Source organism: Genypterus blacodes, unplaced genomic scaffold (assembly GCF_046128005.1).
Source record: "Genypterus blacodes isolate CSIRO-AG114 ecotype Tasmania unplaced genomic scaffold, CSIRO-AGI_Gbla_v1 ptg000156l_1, whole genome shotgun sequence".
NCBI classification, from domain to species: Eukaryota; Metazoa; Chordata; class Actinopteri; order Ophidiiformes; family Ophidiidae; genus Genypterus; species Genypterus blacodes.
Window position 1 is genome coordinate 9,727,136 of NW_027466957.1, and position 13,294 is coordinate 9,740,429.

At 46.4% G+C, this 13,294-nt stretch overlaps 2 protein-coding genes across 3 annotated transcripts in view; one reads left to right on the forward strand and one right to left on the reverse strand.

Moving 5' to 3' along the window:
• Positions 1-10,957, forward strand: part of LOC143013058 (cyclin-dependent kinase 17-like) — a 30,804-nt gene extending 19,847 nt beyond the window's left edge. For both annotated transcript variants that reach the window (XM_076166510.1, XM_076166509.1), the window contains 12 exons: positions 3,505-3,561; positions 3,691-3,805; positions 3,932-4,026; positions 4,142-4,204; positions 4,333-4,456; positions 4,708-4,828; positions 5,348-5,445; positions 5,533-5,638; positions 5,809-5,851; positions 5,942-6,032; positions 6,140-6,217; positions 7,948-10,957. In XM_076166510.1, the coding sequence (XP_076022625.1) occupies positions 3,505-3,561; positions 3,691-3,805; positions 3,932-4,026; positions 4,142-4,204; positions 4,333-4,456; positions 4,708-4,828; positions 5,348-5,445; positions 5,533-5,638; positions 5,809-5,851; positions 5,942-6,032; positions 6,140-6,217; positions 7,948-7,985 (1,029 nt within the window). In that variant the 3' untranslated portion in view covers positions 7,986-10,957. The remainder of the gene's footprint in view (positions 1-3,504; positions 3,562-3,690; positions 3,806-3,931; positions 4,027-4,141; positions 4,205-4,332; positions 4,457-4,707; positions 4,829-5,347; positions 5,446-5,532; positions 5,639-5,808; positions 5,852-5,941; positions 6,033-6,139; positions 6,218-7,947) is intronic.
• Positions 10,958-11,435: 478 nt separating this feature from the next.
• On the reverse strand, positions 11,436-12,965 carry LOC143013243 (parapinopsin-like). The gene is made up of 5 exons (XM_076166802.1): positions 12,635-12,965; positions 12,431-12,521; positions 12,071-12,308; positions 11,730-11,972; positions 11,436-11,642 (listed from the first exon to the last, which is right to left on the reverse strand). Exons 1-5 carry the CDS (start codon positions 12,963-12,965, stop codon positions 11,505-11,507), a joined length of 1,041 nt encoding a protein of 346 aa, XP_076022917.1. The 3' UTR covers positions 11,436-11,504.
• Between the last annotated feature and the right edge of the window lie 329 nt (positions 12,966-13,294).

Consider the following 13,294-nt stretch of genomic DNA (forward strand, 5'->3'; position numbering starts at 1 on the left):
CAGGGCCCTGCTTCTGGCGGTCCGCTTGGATGTGATTTAATGACGCAGGAGTCTCGCCGAGATGAAAGGACAGAATCTTTAAAGAGGGTAGAGAGAGGCTTTACGGTGGAAGTTCAGATGAGCCGAAGGGGCCCAGGCTGGTGGGCGCATTTAGAGAGCAAATGAGCTGCAGAGTCCCCCCCCCCCCCGTATCTGCTCGGGTCTGGCCACATGTGGGGTTGTGTAGGTCAGAGTTGTGCTGTTTGTGATGTAACTAGAATCAATAATTCAGGAAGCAGTTGCAGTTCTTCCCTGCAGCTCCTCTCCTGCCTGGGATTACACCACAGGACACCTCAGGAGGCGCCTCGCAGTGTGACGGAGAGCGAGGCAGAGAGACAAAGACACAAAGAGGGATGACATAGGGGGGAATTAAGGGACGGGGTTGTCTGCAAAGTGGTAAGATGTTAAAAGGAAGGACAAGGGTGGAGTGTGAAGGGAAGGGAGTTCAGAGAAGAAAGATGGATGCTGAGTTGAAAGTAATCTGATTTTAGGTTTGATAAGAGGAAAACACCTGCGAGATTGAACTTGTAGTTGAACTCCTGAGTGCATGCAGGAGGCTACAGAACATTAGATTGTTTCCATTAGTGATTCATGATTGTTTGTCTTTAATGTGGTGCACCCATGTGGAAATATGTTATCGACTAGACGAGCCGGCGAGTGGCGGGTTGGTCAATATGCTATTTGTACCGACAGAAGTTGGATTTAGTGCGACCTACTTTCAGACTCGGTGATAAAAGTTCCGAGCTGGAGGTTTGGAGGTAATTACTGTCAATCTGAACTCGAAACCCTCAGGTCACTAATGTGCAAATCTGAGTCACTGCAACTACAAGTGGCTAGTTTAACCTAAAAAAAAAACATGGACCAGGTTGAAAAATCCTGACTAGGAAAATGAGAGGTTGTGTCGTCCTCCCAGTGGAGATACGGCTGCCAGTCAACCATTCCCTGTGTGTATGAGACAAAGTCCCCGAGACGGAGCACAAACCACAAGTCTCAGCTTTCCCGGATGAAATGAAAAAAAACCCCCAGCACTACATTATCTTACACACAGATGTCGAGGCTGTAGCCATTTGTTACCGTCACATAGAACATGTGTCAGGTGTCCCATAACAGAGCCTCACGTCTGAAACCATGTTGTTTGATCTTCGAACGGCTAACCAATTGTAATGTAAGTAAAGCTGCCGGGTGTCATTTTTCACCGATGGCCGTCGCCAATCGTCAATCAATTATTAACAGCAATCCAATGAGATTCAGTTGTTCAGCGGCGCTAAAGAAGGAGGTGTCACATTACCTCACACACTTAATGTTGTTATGCGGCACTCACTTTTCTTTGACCCGCTGACCTTGAAGTGACACAATATACAAGTTCATACCTCTGAAACTGAAATCCCAGGGAGAGCAATGTTTATGTAAAGACAAATGTAATCTGATTGAATGTGGATCGTTCAGTAGATAGATGGCAGCTTGTATGTGGTGTTGCTCAAAAGAAGAAGAGAATAAAAGTGTGTTGTTGTTGGCTTTTGCTCATTATAATGTGGCGCGAGAATAAGAGGCGTGAGAGTGGGTTGAGGTCCTCCATTATGTCAGCAACACTTAATCAAGACAAGAGGACACGCAATTAAATTTAGGAGTGGGTGATTTTGAAGGAGGTGGTGATGGTTGTGTGTGTGTGTGCGCGCTTTTGTCTATATCTGTGTGTGTTGTTTGTACACACATGAGACAGACTCCCCCGCCAAATGATTATCACACTGCTCCTGACAGTTCTTGTCACATTTTCAGACTGAGAATGATGCCCATTCTGTTCATGTTCTAAATGATCAACCACCTCAAAAAAATGTGCATAGATCAGAGCATCATTTTGCACACACACACACACACACACACCCTCATTTTCATGTTCAAGTGTGTCGCCCTGTGTCCGAGCTTGTTCTGTTGCTGGCGTTTGGGCATGCCTTTAAACAGATCACATGCTTCATTAGCTAACTTGGTCACTGGAGACACTGCTCCCACCCCCACCACCCCTCAGGCCCACGCCCCACCCCGCCCTTACACACACTCATGCCCCCCCACACACACACACACTGTACATACACATAGCCGAGCATGTTCTGACAGCGGTGCGGCCATTCATACTCTCCATCAGGGTCGCTACTGTACAGGTTTACAGAGGTGAACGGGGCTGAATTGACCCTCAACAGCGACCAGCGACGGGTTAGTGAGGAAAAGCGACAGTGAGGATAAACACGGAGGAGCCGGCCGGGATCACAGCTTGACTTAGCTCCCTCCATCTATAATTCATGACCTATAAACCCCGGGGCCACATACAGCCAAATCATTATTAACTGAATACCAGATTAATCCTGAATTTTCTATGCATACACACATGTGAAATGTGCCCGCTGTACGTGTGTCTATAGAAATGCTGGCTAATATGTAATCCCCCCCCATTAAGCCGCCTGGAATGGGGGTCATATCACATTCAGCCGTCTTTGTTACACAGCCGTCAAAGTGTAGCATTACAGAGACGAGGAGAGGAGGAGGAGGAGGAGGGATGATGGCATTTTGTTTGCCTTAAGGTTTACACTATATGAGACCCATGTGCTTGCATGTGTGTGTTTATTATCTAACCCAAGCAAAAAGAGACTTTATCATCATGGACCAAAATTAATAACATAACGTAGCAGAAATGGCAGTACAGGTCGAACATGAGTTCATTGCCTTTCATGCACTTATGATAATAGTTAATTAGTGGTTAGAGTAGATTTCCGCCGTGATGTAACCTCTTAATGCGTCACTATTTAGGTCAGTATCAGGCCGATTCCTCAGACTGACCTCACCACAGTTATTCTGGGATGTTTGAAACTTGCACTAAGGTCTGTTTGTGCAGCCAGGTGTCTCCTCTCCAACGCAGGGCCCAGACTTAGAACAGCAACACTTAAGGATCACGCATTTGGGGAGGAGAGAGGTAGGGGGGCGGGAGACATCTATTCTGTGTGCAAATGAGCACACAGAATAGTGCAAATGAGCACTTCTGGCTGAGTGGATTTGCACATTTTTCCCTCTGGGTTTGGGGGTGGGTGTGGGGGACCTGCAAACAACTTGAGGGCAGCCTTGAATATATAATTTTAACATTAACTTTATGAGAAATGCTCCAGGTACAGTGTGAAGTGCATGACAATATCAGAAGAAGAGGAGCTGGCACACACACACACACACACACACACACACACACACACACACACACACACACAGTCACAGACTCAGGCCGCTGAAATTGTAGGGTGAATGTCTGCAGCAGTGAAATGTAATCCGAGCCTACAGTCGCTGGCATGCAGCATTTGTTTTAGACGACAGTTACACAGATGTGCCCTGACCCTCACAGTCGGGCCGTACCTGAAATAAATGAGGCACTGGAACTCCACGGCTCTAAACCGTCTCCAACTTTCTCTCTCTTTCTGTCCTCTCTAGTCTGAAATTGGCTTCGGGAAGCTGGAGACCTACATCAAACTGGACAAACTTGGGGAGGTAAAAGAAACGAAAGAAAATACAATCTGAACAGTGCACAAACTCTACCAGTGTTTTGTTTGATGTGTTAAGTTTGCATGCACACACACGCGCGCACACACCTGATCGTCTACCTTCATGCCTTTGCAGGGGACCTACGCTACTGTCTTTAAGGGGCGGAGCAAGTTAACAGACAACCTGGTGGCTCTGAAAGAGATCCGTCTGGAGCACGAGGAGGGCGCGCCCTGCACTGCTATCAGAGAAGGTAACCAGCCGGAATCACACCAACTACTTTGGCGGCAATGCCATGTTCGTCTTTTGAGCTCTTTTGCTTTCTCTCACGGGCTGTGTTCGTTTGACTGACAGTTCCTGGTGTGTCCCCCTCCTCTAGTGTCTCTCCTGAAAGACTTGAAGCACGCCAATATTGTCACTCTCCATGACATTATCCACACTGACAAGTGCCTGACACTGGTGTTCGAGTACCTGGTGAGTGCAGATGCGTGTGACTGTGTGTGTGTGTGTGTGTGCGTGTGTGTGTGTGTGTAGGGCTTCTTTCGCAGTCTAAATATCTACTCTTTCTTTCTTTCTTTCTTTCTTTCAGGAAAAAGACCTGAAGCAGTACATGGATGACTGCGGGAGCATTATGAGCGTTTACAACGTTAAGGTAAACAAGAAACTATAAAACGATAATAAATTCCAGCTCAGTTTATATTTGAGTGTTGCAGAATTTAGCTGTAATAATAATATAAAGTAATTTTCCGTCGTCTGTCCCCCCCGACCGCCCCCCCGCAGATCTTCTTATTCCAGCTGCTGCGAGGTCTAGCGTACTGCCACAGGAGGAAGGTCCTCCACAGAGACCTCAAGCCCCAGAACCTGCTCATTAACGAGAAGGGAGAGCTCAAACTGGCAGACTTTGGTATGGGGCAACTGTTGTTTTGCCAAAAACAAGATTTTGAAAATGACAGCTCTACCAGCACCCTCTAGAGGCCACACTGCTCCCTACATATTACCTATTAAATTTCCAATGGACGAAAGCAATGTTTGTAATGCTTAAGCTACATCACAAATGTTTATATTTGCTGTTCTTAGTCATCATGTAAGCTTTCATTCTTCTAACCACCGAAAATGTGTTCAACTGTGACTTTGTTTGTTGTCTTTGCAATGAAGGTTTAGCACGAGCCAAATCTGTGCCAACCAAGACCTACTCAAACGAAGTCGTGACACTATGGTACCGACCACCGGATGTGCTGCTGGGCTCCACCGAGTACTCCACACCCATTGATATGTGGTGAGTACACACACACACACACACACACACACACACACACACATAAACACTGTACATGTGAATAGCCCCGCCTCTCACTCTCTGAGCCTCTTGACTCTGTGTTTGTCTGTTCTCTCATGTTATGCCCTCTCTGCCTCTTGTCTTTACCTAATGCACTCCTCGCAATCCCCTAAGCTTTGCGTTTTCTCCCGCTGAGTGCATTTCTTCCATCGTGCAGCAGTTTGTTCACTTTCACAAAAAACGGCGTGTGCTCAGCTGATGCACTCTCCCCTCTCTGTCCACATCCATATGGCCTGAGGATGCTTCCACTCGCCCTTGTTTCCAGGACAGTGACATTACTCAGTACTGGATCACCACTTAGATTTAGCTCTTCTTCCTGCTGGGTTTGTAGATAAGAGCTAGTTGCAGTTTGGTGTGTTTTGCACTTGGATTTGAAAATGTATTCATATGTGAATGCCATCGTGCTCATTATCACATGTGCTGTGGATTGAGTCTTCCTTCTCTCCCTTATTTTCTCAGGGGTGTGGGCTGTATCTTTTATGAAATGATCACAGGCAGGCCTCTGTTCCCTGGATCCACTGTGGAGGACGAGCTTCACCTCATATTCCGCATCCTCGGTGAGGAGGCAAACGGTGCTGTTCTGTCACACGTACGCCTGTATGGACTTTGCACACGCTGACCGCCGTGTTCTCTTCTGCGCACAGGCACTCCCACAGAAGAGACCTGGCCGGGCGTCACCACCAGTGAAGAGTTCAAGACGTACAATTTCCCGCGATACCAGGCCGAGCCGCTTGTCAACCACGCCCCCAGGTGTGTATGTAGATCGGATCAGATAAAGTGCCTGCGAGGCGTCTGGTGTAATCCGACGAGAGGCAGGATCGGTTTTCAGCGGCTCATCTTTGCTGCCGTGACACATTTCCGCCCCCAAGATGACGCAAACACCTCACCTCCTCTGATCTTTTGCTCACTTGTCACAACAGGATAGATAACGACGGCCACGACTTGCTCTCAATGCTTCTACAGGTAAAGCAAACCAGGAATACCTTTCAAACAAAATAAGGAATGTGTGTGCGTGTGTGTGCTGACTCTCTCTCTCTCTTTCCACATCTGTAGTTTGAAGCGAAGAAGCGCGTATCAGCCGAGAACGCTCTCGGGCACACGTATTTCCGAACTCTGGGCGATCAGGTTCAAGGGCTGCCCGACAGTGAGTGCATCACCTACATACACACACACAAACACATTCTCAACTTGAACATGTCGTGTGTGCAAACCGTTCCCCGTCTTACTTAAACAACCTTTCTCCGCTTGCAGCCTCGTCCATCTTCTCGGTTAAAGGCGTTCAGCTCCAGAAAGACCCAGGGAAGAGATCCTCCGTCTACCCAGAGACAAGTGAGTCCGCCCAGACAGTCAAATGAGGGTCTTTCTCCCTTTCTTTCTCTCTCTCTCTGGTTGTATTCCTTTGAGTCTGTATGCCCGTTTTGTTGTCTTGTAGTAAAGTCTGTTTGTGTGTCGGCTGTAGGAAGAGACAGGATGTAGCTCAGGTTTCCATCAACATTAATAACAGCAACATTTCTATTTCGTTTTGTTTTTGTTGCTTGGGCTAATCATGGAATGCAGCACCTTGACTAGAAACTTGGATTGTGTAGCTAATCATCATATATAAGCTCCAATATTGTTCATTGATCAAAATGTATCTCGGGTCTCTGTCGTCTTTTTTATCTCATCCTCCATTCTATCCCATGGTGACAAAGTTCTACTTATAACTTAACTCCTACACAAGCAAGTACTAAAGACAATTGCATCAACATTGTGTAGTTACATATCAAGGCCAAGACCTACAAACATGTTGAAGAGAGAAAGTGTCACTATTACAGTGACGTTTAAAGACCTAACCCATTATACATTCACTGTGTCTACATTGTGTGTTTCTGGAACATGTTTAGGTTTACGCCAGTGTTCTTGTCTTTATCACTGTCTCTGTCTGTCTGTCTGTCTGTCTGTGTGTCTCTCCTTTCCACGTCCACTCTCTGTCTTTATTCTGTTTTGACAAATCTCTCCTTTCTCTTTCTCCTTTTTGTGCCCATGCACTCTTCTTGTTCCCACTTTGTGCATCTTTCCCTTGAATCCTCTCTATCTTCCTTGCCCTCCGTAACACCTCGACCTCCCCCTCCCCTTCCTGCCCCCCCGATCCCCAAAATAAGCAATGGCCCATAGGCTAGGCTCCGCCCCCTCGCAGTACTTCCAGAGAGAAGGAGCCAATCCCAGGGCTCAGAGTCACAATCTCTCCTCCACTTCCACTGGCTGATTGGCCTCTACCATTCTGGTAATTACTGTCTCTTTCACTCTGTCTGTCCTCTCTTCATCCCCCTCCTCCTCCTCCTCCTCCTCTCTTGTATCTTATGTCCTCTTGCACCATGTCTTTGCATTTCTCCTATGTACGGCCAATTCTGTCACATCTCCCTTTCCATTTTGCACTCCCCCCAAACCAAACCTGCATACGCTTTTGTCCGTCTCCTGGTTAAGCTCCTATCCTCTTCCTCCTCCTCTTCTCCATTGATCTTGTTTCCTTTCATTTCCCCTCCCTCTCTCCATTCTCGCTCTGCACATTTTAGCCCCGCATCCACACGCATCATCTCAGCTTTCACTTACGTAATCCTCTTTCTCTCGGAGCGAGCGAGTCTCTCCCAGTGTTTGGTTCAGCAGTGAAAGCGGCCACAGTATATTCATAAAAAAAAGAGAGGCTTCTGTGGCAAACTGTGTAATTAGAGACGGGGAGTCGTCTGATTCCCTCCGTTTTGCAGTCCTGTTTAGGTTCCTCCAGAGAGAGACGTAGCCTTTGTGTCGAGTCTGTAAGTGTGTGTGGGTTTGGTGCAGTGTGTGTGTGTGTTTGGGTGACGTAAATGCATGAATATGACTGTTGGCTTGTGTCGCAGTCACTGGTAAGTATGTTTTAGCCTCAGACACGTGAGATTATATACGATCAGATTGTTGCCGTGTGTTGCTGGCATGGAGTGATGTGGAGTGTGTTGTCCTTCCAAATCAAATCCACACCTCATCTCTGTCTCTCTCTCTCTCTCTCCCTCTCCCTCTCTCTCCCTTTCTCCCTCTCTCGCTCTCAGCCCAGGGGAAGAGCAGGAGGCAGAGTGTGTTATTTTAGCGCTGGCGGGGCGCTGAGGTGAGGAGGACAGTGACACGTGAAGCTGTCCTGTCTGACATACATTCACTGACCCTGCCGCACAGACACACACACACTCAAGCACATACATCCTGCCACACGAACACACACACACATACGCACACAAACACATACAAATCTCTTATGTTGAAGAAGAAGACAAAGAAGAAAACACATATACAGCGAAATGGATACAATTAACATCCTAGAACTTTGGCTGAAAAGTGCATACTTGACAAAAAAACAAACAAAGAAAACACTAAATAATAAGAAGTGTGTGATGCTGGAAGAGAGTCGGGAGAGGAAAAGATTCTCCTTGCTGCTGCTGCTACTGCTGCTGCTGTCCACAAGAGGGCAGTGCTCAGGCTGACCTGGTTTGGAACGGGAGGAAGAAAGGAAGCCCGTAGGAGTAAAGGTGGACAGGTTTTATGAAAGAGAGAGCGAGAGAGGCACACACACACACACACACACACACACACTCACTCCCTCCCTCTCTCCCTCTCGCTCCTGTCCCTTTTTTGTCCCTTTCTTTTGGACTGTTGTTGTAAATAACAGACTGAGCGGCATAACTCTGATCTTTCATTACACGACTCAACCTTGAATCTAAACCCTGAATATTGCACCTCAACCCTGAACCCTCACTAAACGTCTCGGCCCTTTATTACACGATTACATTAAGAACACAGACATACACACACACTCACACACACACACACACACACACTATTGGAGTTTACACGGATACATAAACTTTAGCACCTTATTGTCCAGTAGGGGTCAGGGTGGCTGTCATTACTTTACCTCATCAGTCACTCAGGCGGAGTCGGACGTGAAGTTCACGCTTAGATGTTAGAATGAAGAAAAATGAAACCGGAACCTCGACTAGTTCACAGTACGCGAAGGGGGAACAGGTATGCTTCTCCACGACACTCTGTGACGCACAAGACGAAAACAAAAAATAGACGCAGTAGACAATAATTTTACATTAGTCACACGCTGTAAAGAACTCAGACACCCATCGTGCTGCAGGAGGCGTCAATGAAGTGTACAGATCCCTCACCTGCTCGTTGTTAAACACGACCCCTTACCCCTTCCCTCTTCCCCCTTCCCTCTTCCCCCTTCCCCCTTCCCCTTTCCCCCGGCTCCCTTCCCCCTTCCTCGCCTCGACTCCGAACTATGTCTTGATTTGCTTCCTGTAGCATTGTTCTACGATGTCAAACGATGTCGTCTTTGCACCAGATTTTTTTAACCCCTTTAGATCTCGACCACCCCGCTCTCTCCACTTGCATTTATTTTTACCTTTTTTTTTAATAAATATGTATATATACGATCCTACTTTTTACCTGTCAGAAGCAATGATTATGATTATTCCAGGATGCTGTCCCTCCTGTCAGTCCTCTTCTCTCTCTTTTTTTTTTTTTTCCTTTGTGTTCCCAATTGAAAAGGTTTTAGTAACTGACTGACTGGGGACGTGTTGCACATTCCTTGAGCTCAGGACTTGTTGTTAGTGTCATTTTTTGTGGGTGCTGTGAGTGTCAGCGGTGGCCGCGCATCTCTCCACCCACCACCCCCCCCCCCACACACACACACACACGCGCGCGCGCACACACACTGTAAAGAGGAGTGCAGTTTTAGCATGACAGTCTGTTTTATGTGAAGAAGGATAAAAGTGGCGTCCGTCTTTTTTGTCACTCGTTCTCGTGTTGGTTTGACCATAACGTTGCTGCTCAGCGACCTGTCACCCATGTTTCTATTTGTCACCCCCTTTTTACGCATGTTTGTGTAGGAAACACTTCTTCCGTTGTGAAGTAGCTACTGCTGGATATGATGGAAAAACGAGCACCGCCAGTTGGTTCGACTTTCAAATGGAGCACAACTTTGATTCATTTTACACCAAACGCCACATTGTTCTGTAACAGCTCCTCCCTGTGGCTAAAACGGGGACTAGCAGAGTCCAGGGAAGTTAAATGCAACAATAATTGGTCTTACTTGGGCAACAATGTGGGACCAGACAACACACCTGACTACACTTCAGGCACTGAAGGTTTGAAGCATTCAGACGCTGTTGTTTCACTCTGTCAATGGTTTAAAAATGTAAATTTAAAAAAGCTGCCAGAAACAACTGGACCAAAGCTTTGACCAAACCTCCCATAGCACCAGAGAGGCGTTTCCACACACACAGCGGCCTCCCGCACCATTTAGCTCATATGTCAACTTTGTACTGTATCTGCGATGTGGCTCGTAGGTGTAAATTGGAGTCCCCCCCCCCCCCATCCCTACCCACACCCGCCTCGGTTCCTCAGACACCGACCTTGGCTCACTTTCACATCTTTTTGCCGAACAGATTTGGCTCGTCGGTGAGGAGCGAGGGTTGGTGGTGTGGTGGTGGGGGTGAAGTGATCCCGTGTCTGTGCCTGTCAGAAGGACGTACTTATTTGCCCAGAGTGTGTCAGTATGTAGCATGTACATAGATGATCCCTCACTCTGTATATACTGAAGTGTACAGGTTTGATACGGCTATTCACATTCTGGCTTTTTTCTTTCTTTTGTTTTTTTTGCTTTTCTTTAAAGAAAGTCATAGCAATATTTCTGTAATCAGTTAACAAAAAGCCAAGGTAATAGTGTGATTCTGACTGCGTTTGTGTTCATTAGAGAGGGGAAATGACTGTGAATGATCAAACTGTGAGACTTGACTAAACTGATTATGAGGTTTTGTGCTGTTTTAAACATGCTGGATCCAAAAAACAGAAGCCTGGAGGAGGAGTATGGCATCATGGTGCACAGGAATATGACATGCTGATTATTTTGATTTTTACCAATGAAAGCCATAAAGGTCATACTAAGGTGACAGAAGTCTCTATGTGTGAGAGGTGTGTACCATTTTTGAACACGTTCCTTTAAAAAGCAAAGGGTTGTGTACCCCTAATGAAAATAAAAATCATGTGATTACTTAATTCTTGTCAGGTATCTTTACTCGCCCACACGTCGTGTTTTATATATGGCTGAAGCAAAGAGGTGTGTGTGTGTCTGTCAGTCATAGCTTAACTAAGCTTAACTAAGTAATCCAACCACTAATCAATAGACCTTAAGAATCATGTTAATCATGGATCAATCATCAATATATACTTTTAACACAGATAAAATGAGTGAATGGAGACCGTATGTGTAATTATTTAATGTGTAAATAAGATCAGGTTGTTTTAATGTTTGAATCTATAATTCTGACTGCAAATTGGCAACAAAATACCATACAGAGAGAGGACCAGAGGGACAATCATCTTTATTATTGTAATGTATGAAAAATTACAATAGATTTAGCTTGTACACTGATTTTGACTTCCTCTTTTCATTTCTTGTGTCCTTTTATTGAGCGGGCTGCTACAGAGTCTGCTCAGTAAACATGACTGAATCCTCTGTGTGTGCTTTGAGATTCATTCCACAACCATATTTTTATTCTTTTAATGTTGCCCATCCTGTCACAGTTATCCCGTTTGAACACTTCTATTCTAGAACAGATTCTCCACGTGAGACTCTCGGGTTCTTGTTAAGAGAAGCAATAGTAGTTTGGCCCTCGGACACTTCTGGTTTATCCCAGGGTTTCCTCCCACACAGCACCATGGGAACAGCACAGCCCCGGAACTACAATTACACAGACACAACAATTGGTCAATGCGCGGACAAAATACTTTACAAATGGGTACTTTCCTTTTCATGCTTTATGATTACCTGTCTGTTCATGAAGAAGTAAATGAAGGGGTTGTAGACGGTGCTGCTTTTAGCGAAGATAACAGGCAAGGTGGCAATGACAGGGTCGATGTAGAGACTGGGGTCTATGATGATAGCGAGGGCCATGGCTGCGTATGGCAACCAGGTCCCCAGGAACGTCAACACCATCACCACCACCATACGCGACACCTGCACCTCCATACGGTTGCTTCTGCCTGCCTCAGACACCTGGAGCTTGGTCACCTAGCGGACATCCAAAACACACATAGTCAGACCAATAGATCAAGATGTGTATTGTGTATCTGGTACATACAGAATATCTAAACCTCTGCGGCGCTCACCTGACGGAGTGTCCATAAGATACGCAGGTAGGAGACCATGATGATGGAGAAGGGCACAGCAAAGCAAAGGAGAAAGTACAAGATGATATAGGACATGTTCCCCTCATCCCGGCCATGCCAGTTAGGAGCACAGGAGACTTTGATGCCTTCCAGCTCGTAACTTCCCCAGCCAAACAGAGGCGGCGTGTTCCACAGAAAAGACCACGCCCAGGACACAACCACTCCAGCAACTGCATGCCTGAAGAGAACAGAGATTTTGTCGAGGATCCACAATACCCAGTGTGACATCTAATCATGGAACAATCAAGAACAATTTGTTGCGGCCTGCATCATGTTTTCTGAGTGAAACACAAATAGCACCTGGTCTGAAAAAGGACGGCACCCATGGGATAGCACACCACAATGTAACGTTCAACAGAAATGACTGCTATTGTGCACAGACCTGCTATACCTGTAAGGGAAGAAGGAATAAGTAAGCTGACAAGCAAAACATATACAGCACTTCCATACGTAATGCCTTTATTTGGACACAAAACAGCCATGAGAGGCTTGAAATTGCCTTACCAAAGAAAGACACTGCAAAACCCTCTAAGACACAGCCGAGGCGTCCCAGGCTGAAGTATCCCATGGCACTGGTTACTGCTGTGGGCAGACCTCCAAACATGGCACAGCCCAGGTCGCATACAGCCAGGTTAACCAGAGCATAACTGAGTGGCTGCCTGAGCTGTCTGTGTCGCACTGTCACCACTATCACCAGTACATTAACGAGGATCCCCACCACAGAGAACACACCTATGATGACGGCCACTGTGGTGTATCCCGCCCGAGAGAGAAGGGCTGGTTTGTCTGAAGTGTGAGCTGTTGAAGAGTTTCCATGAAGGGCGAAGTTCTCCATATTGCTCAGCGGCCGGTTGGATTTTCCTTGCAGTGTCCAAAAGTGCTGCTGCGCCAAAATGTCTTCCTCAGGGTCAGAACATTATCTTCACAACATATTCATCAAAACTGCGAGAGTGAGGAGGCACTCAATCAAAAAACAAAATTGGTATTCCAAACACTGTCATGCACCAACACACAGACAAGGGTCTCAACAGGAGCTGTGTAATTGCTGCTCTGGTGTCGCTCTGAGGAACAGATGGAGGTGGGACTCTCTTAATAAACAGAGGGGGTCTCTGGATCGTGACATTTAATTCTCAAAAAACAAATCCTCAGATCCAGATTGTGGAG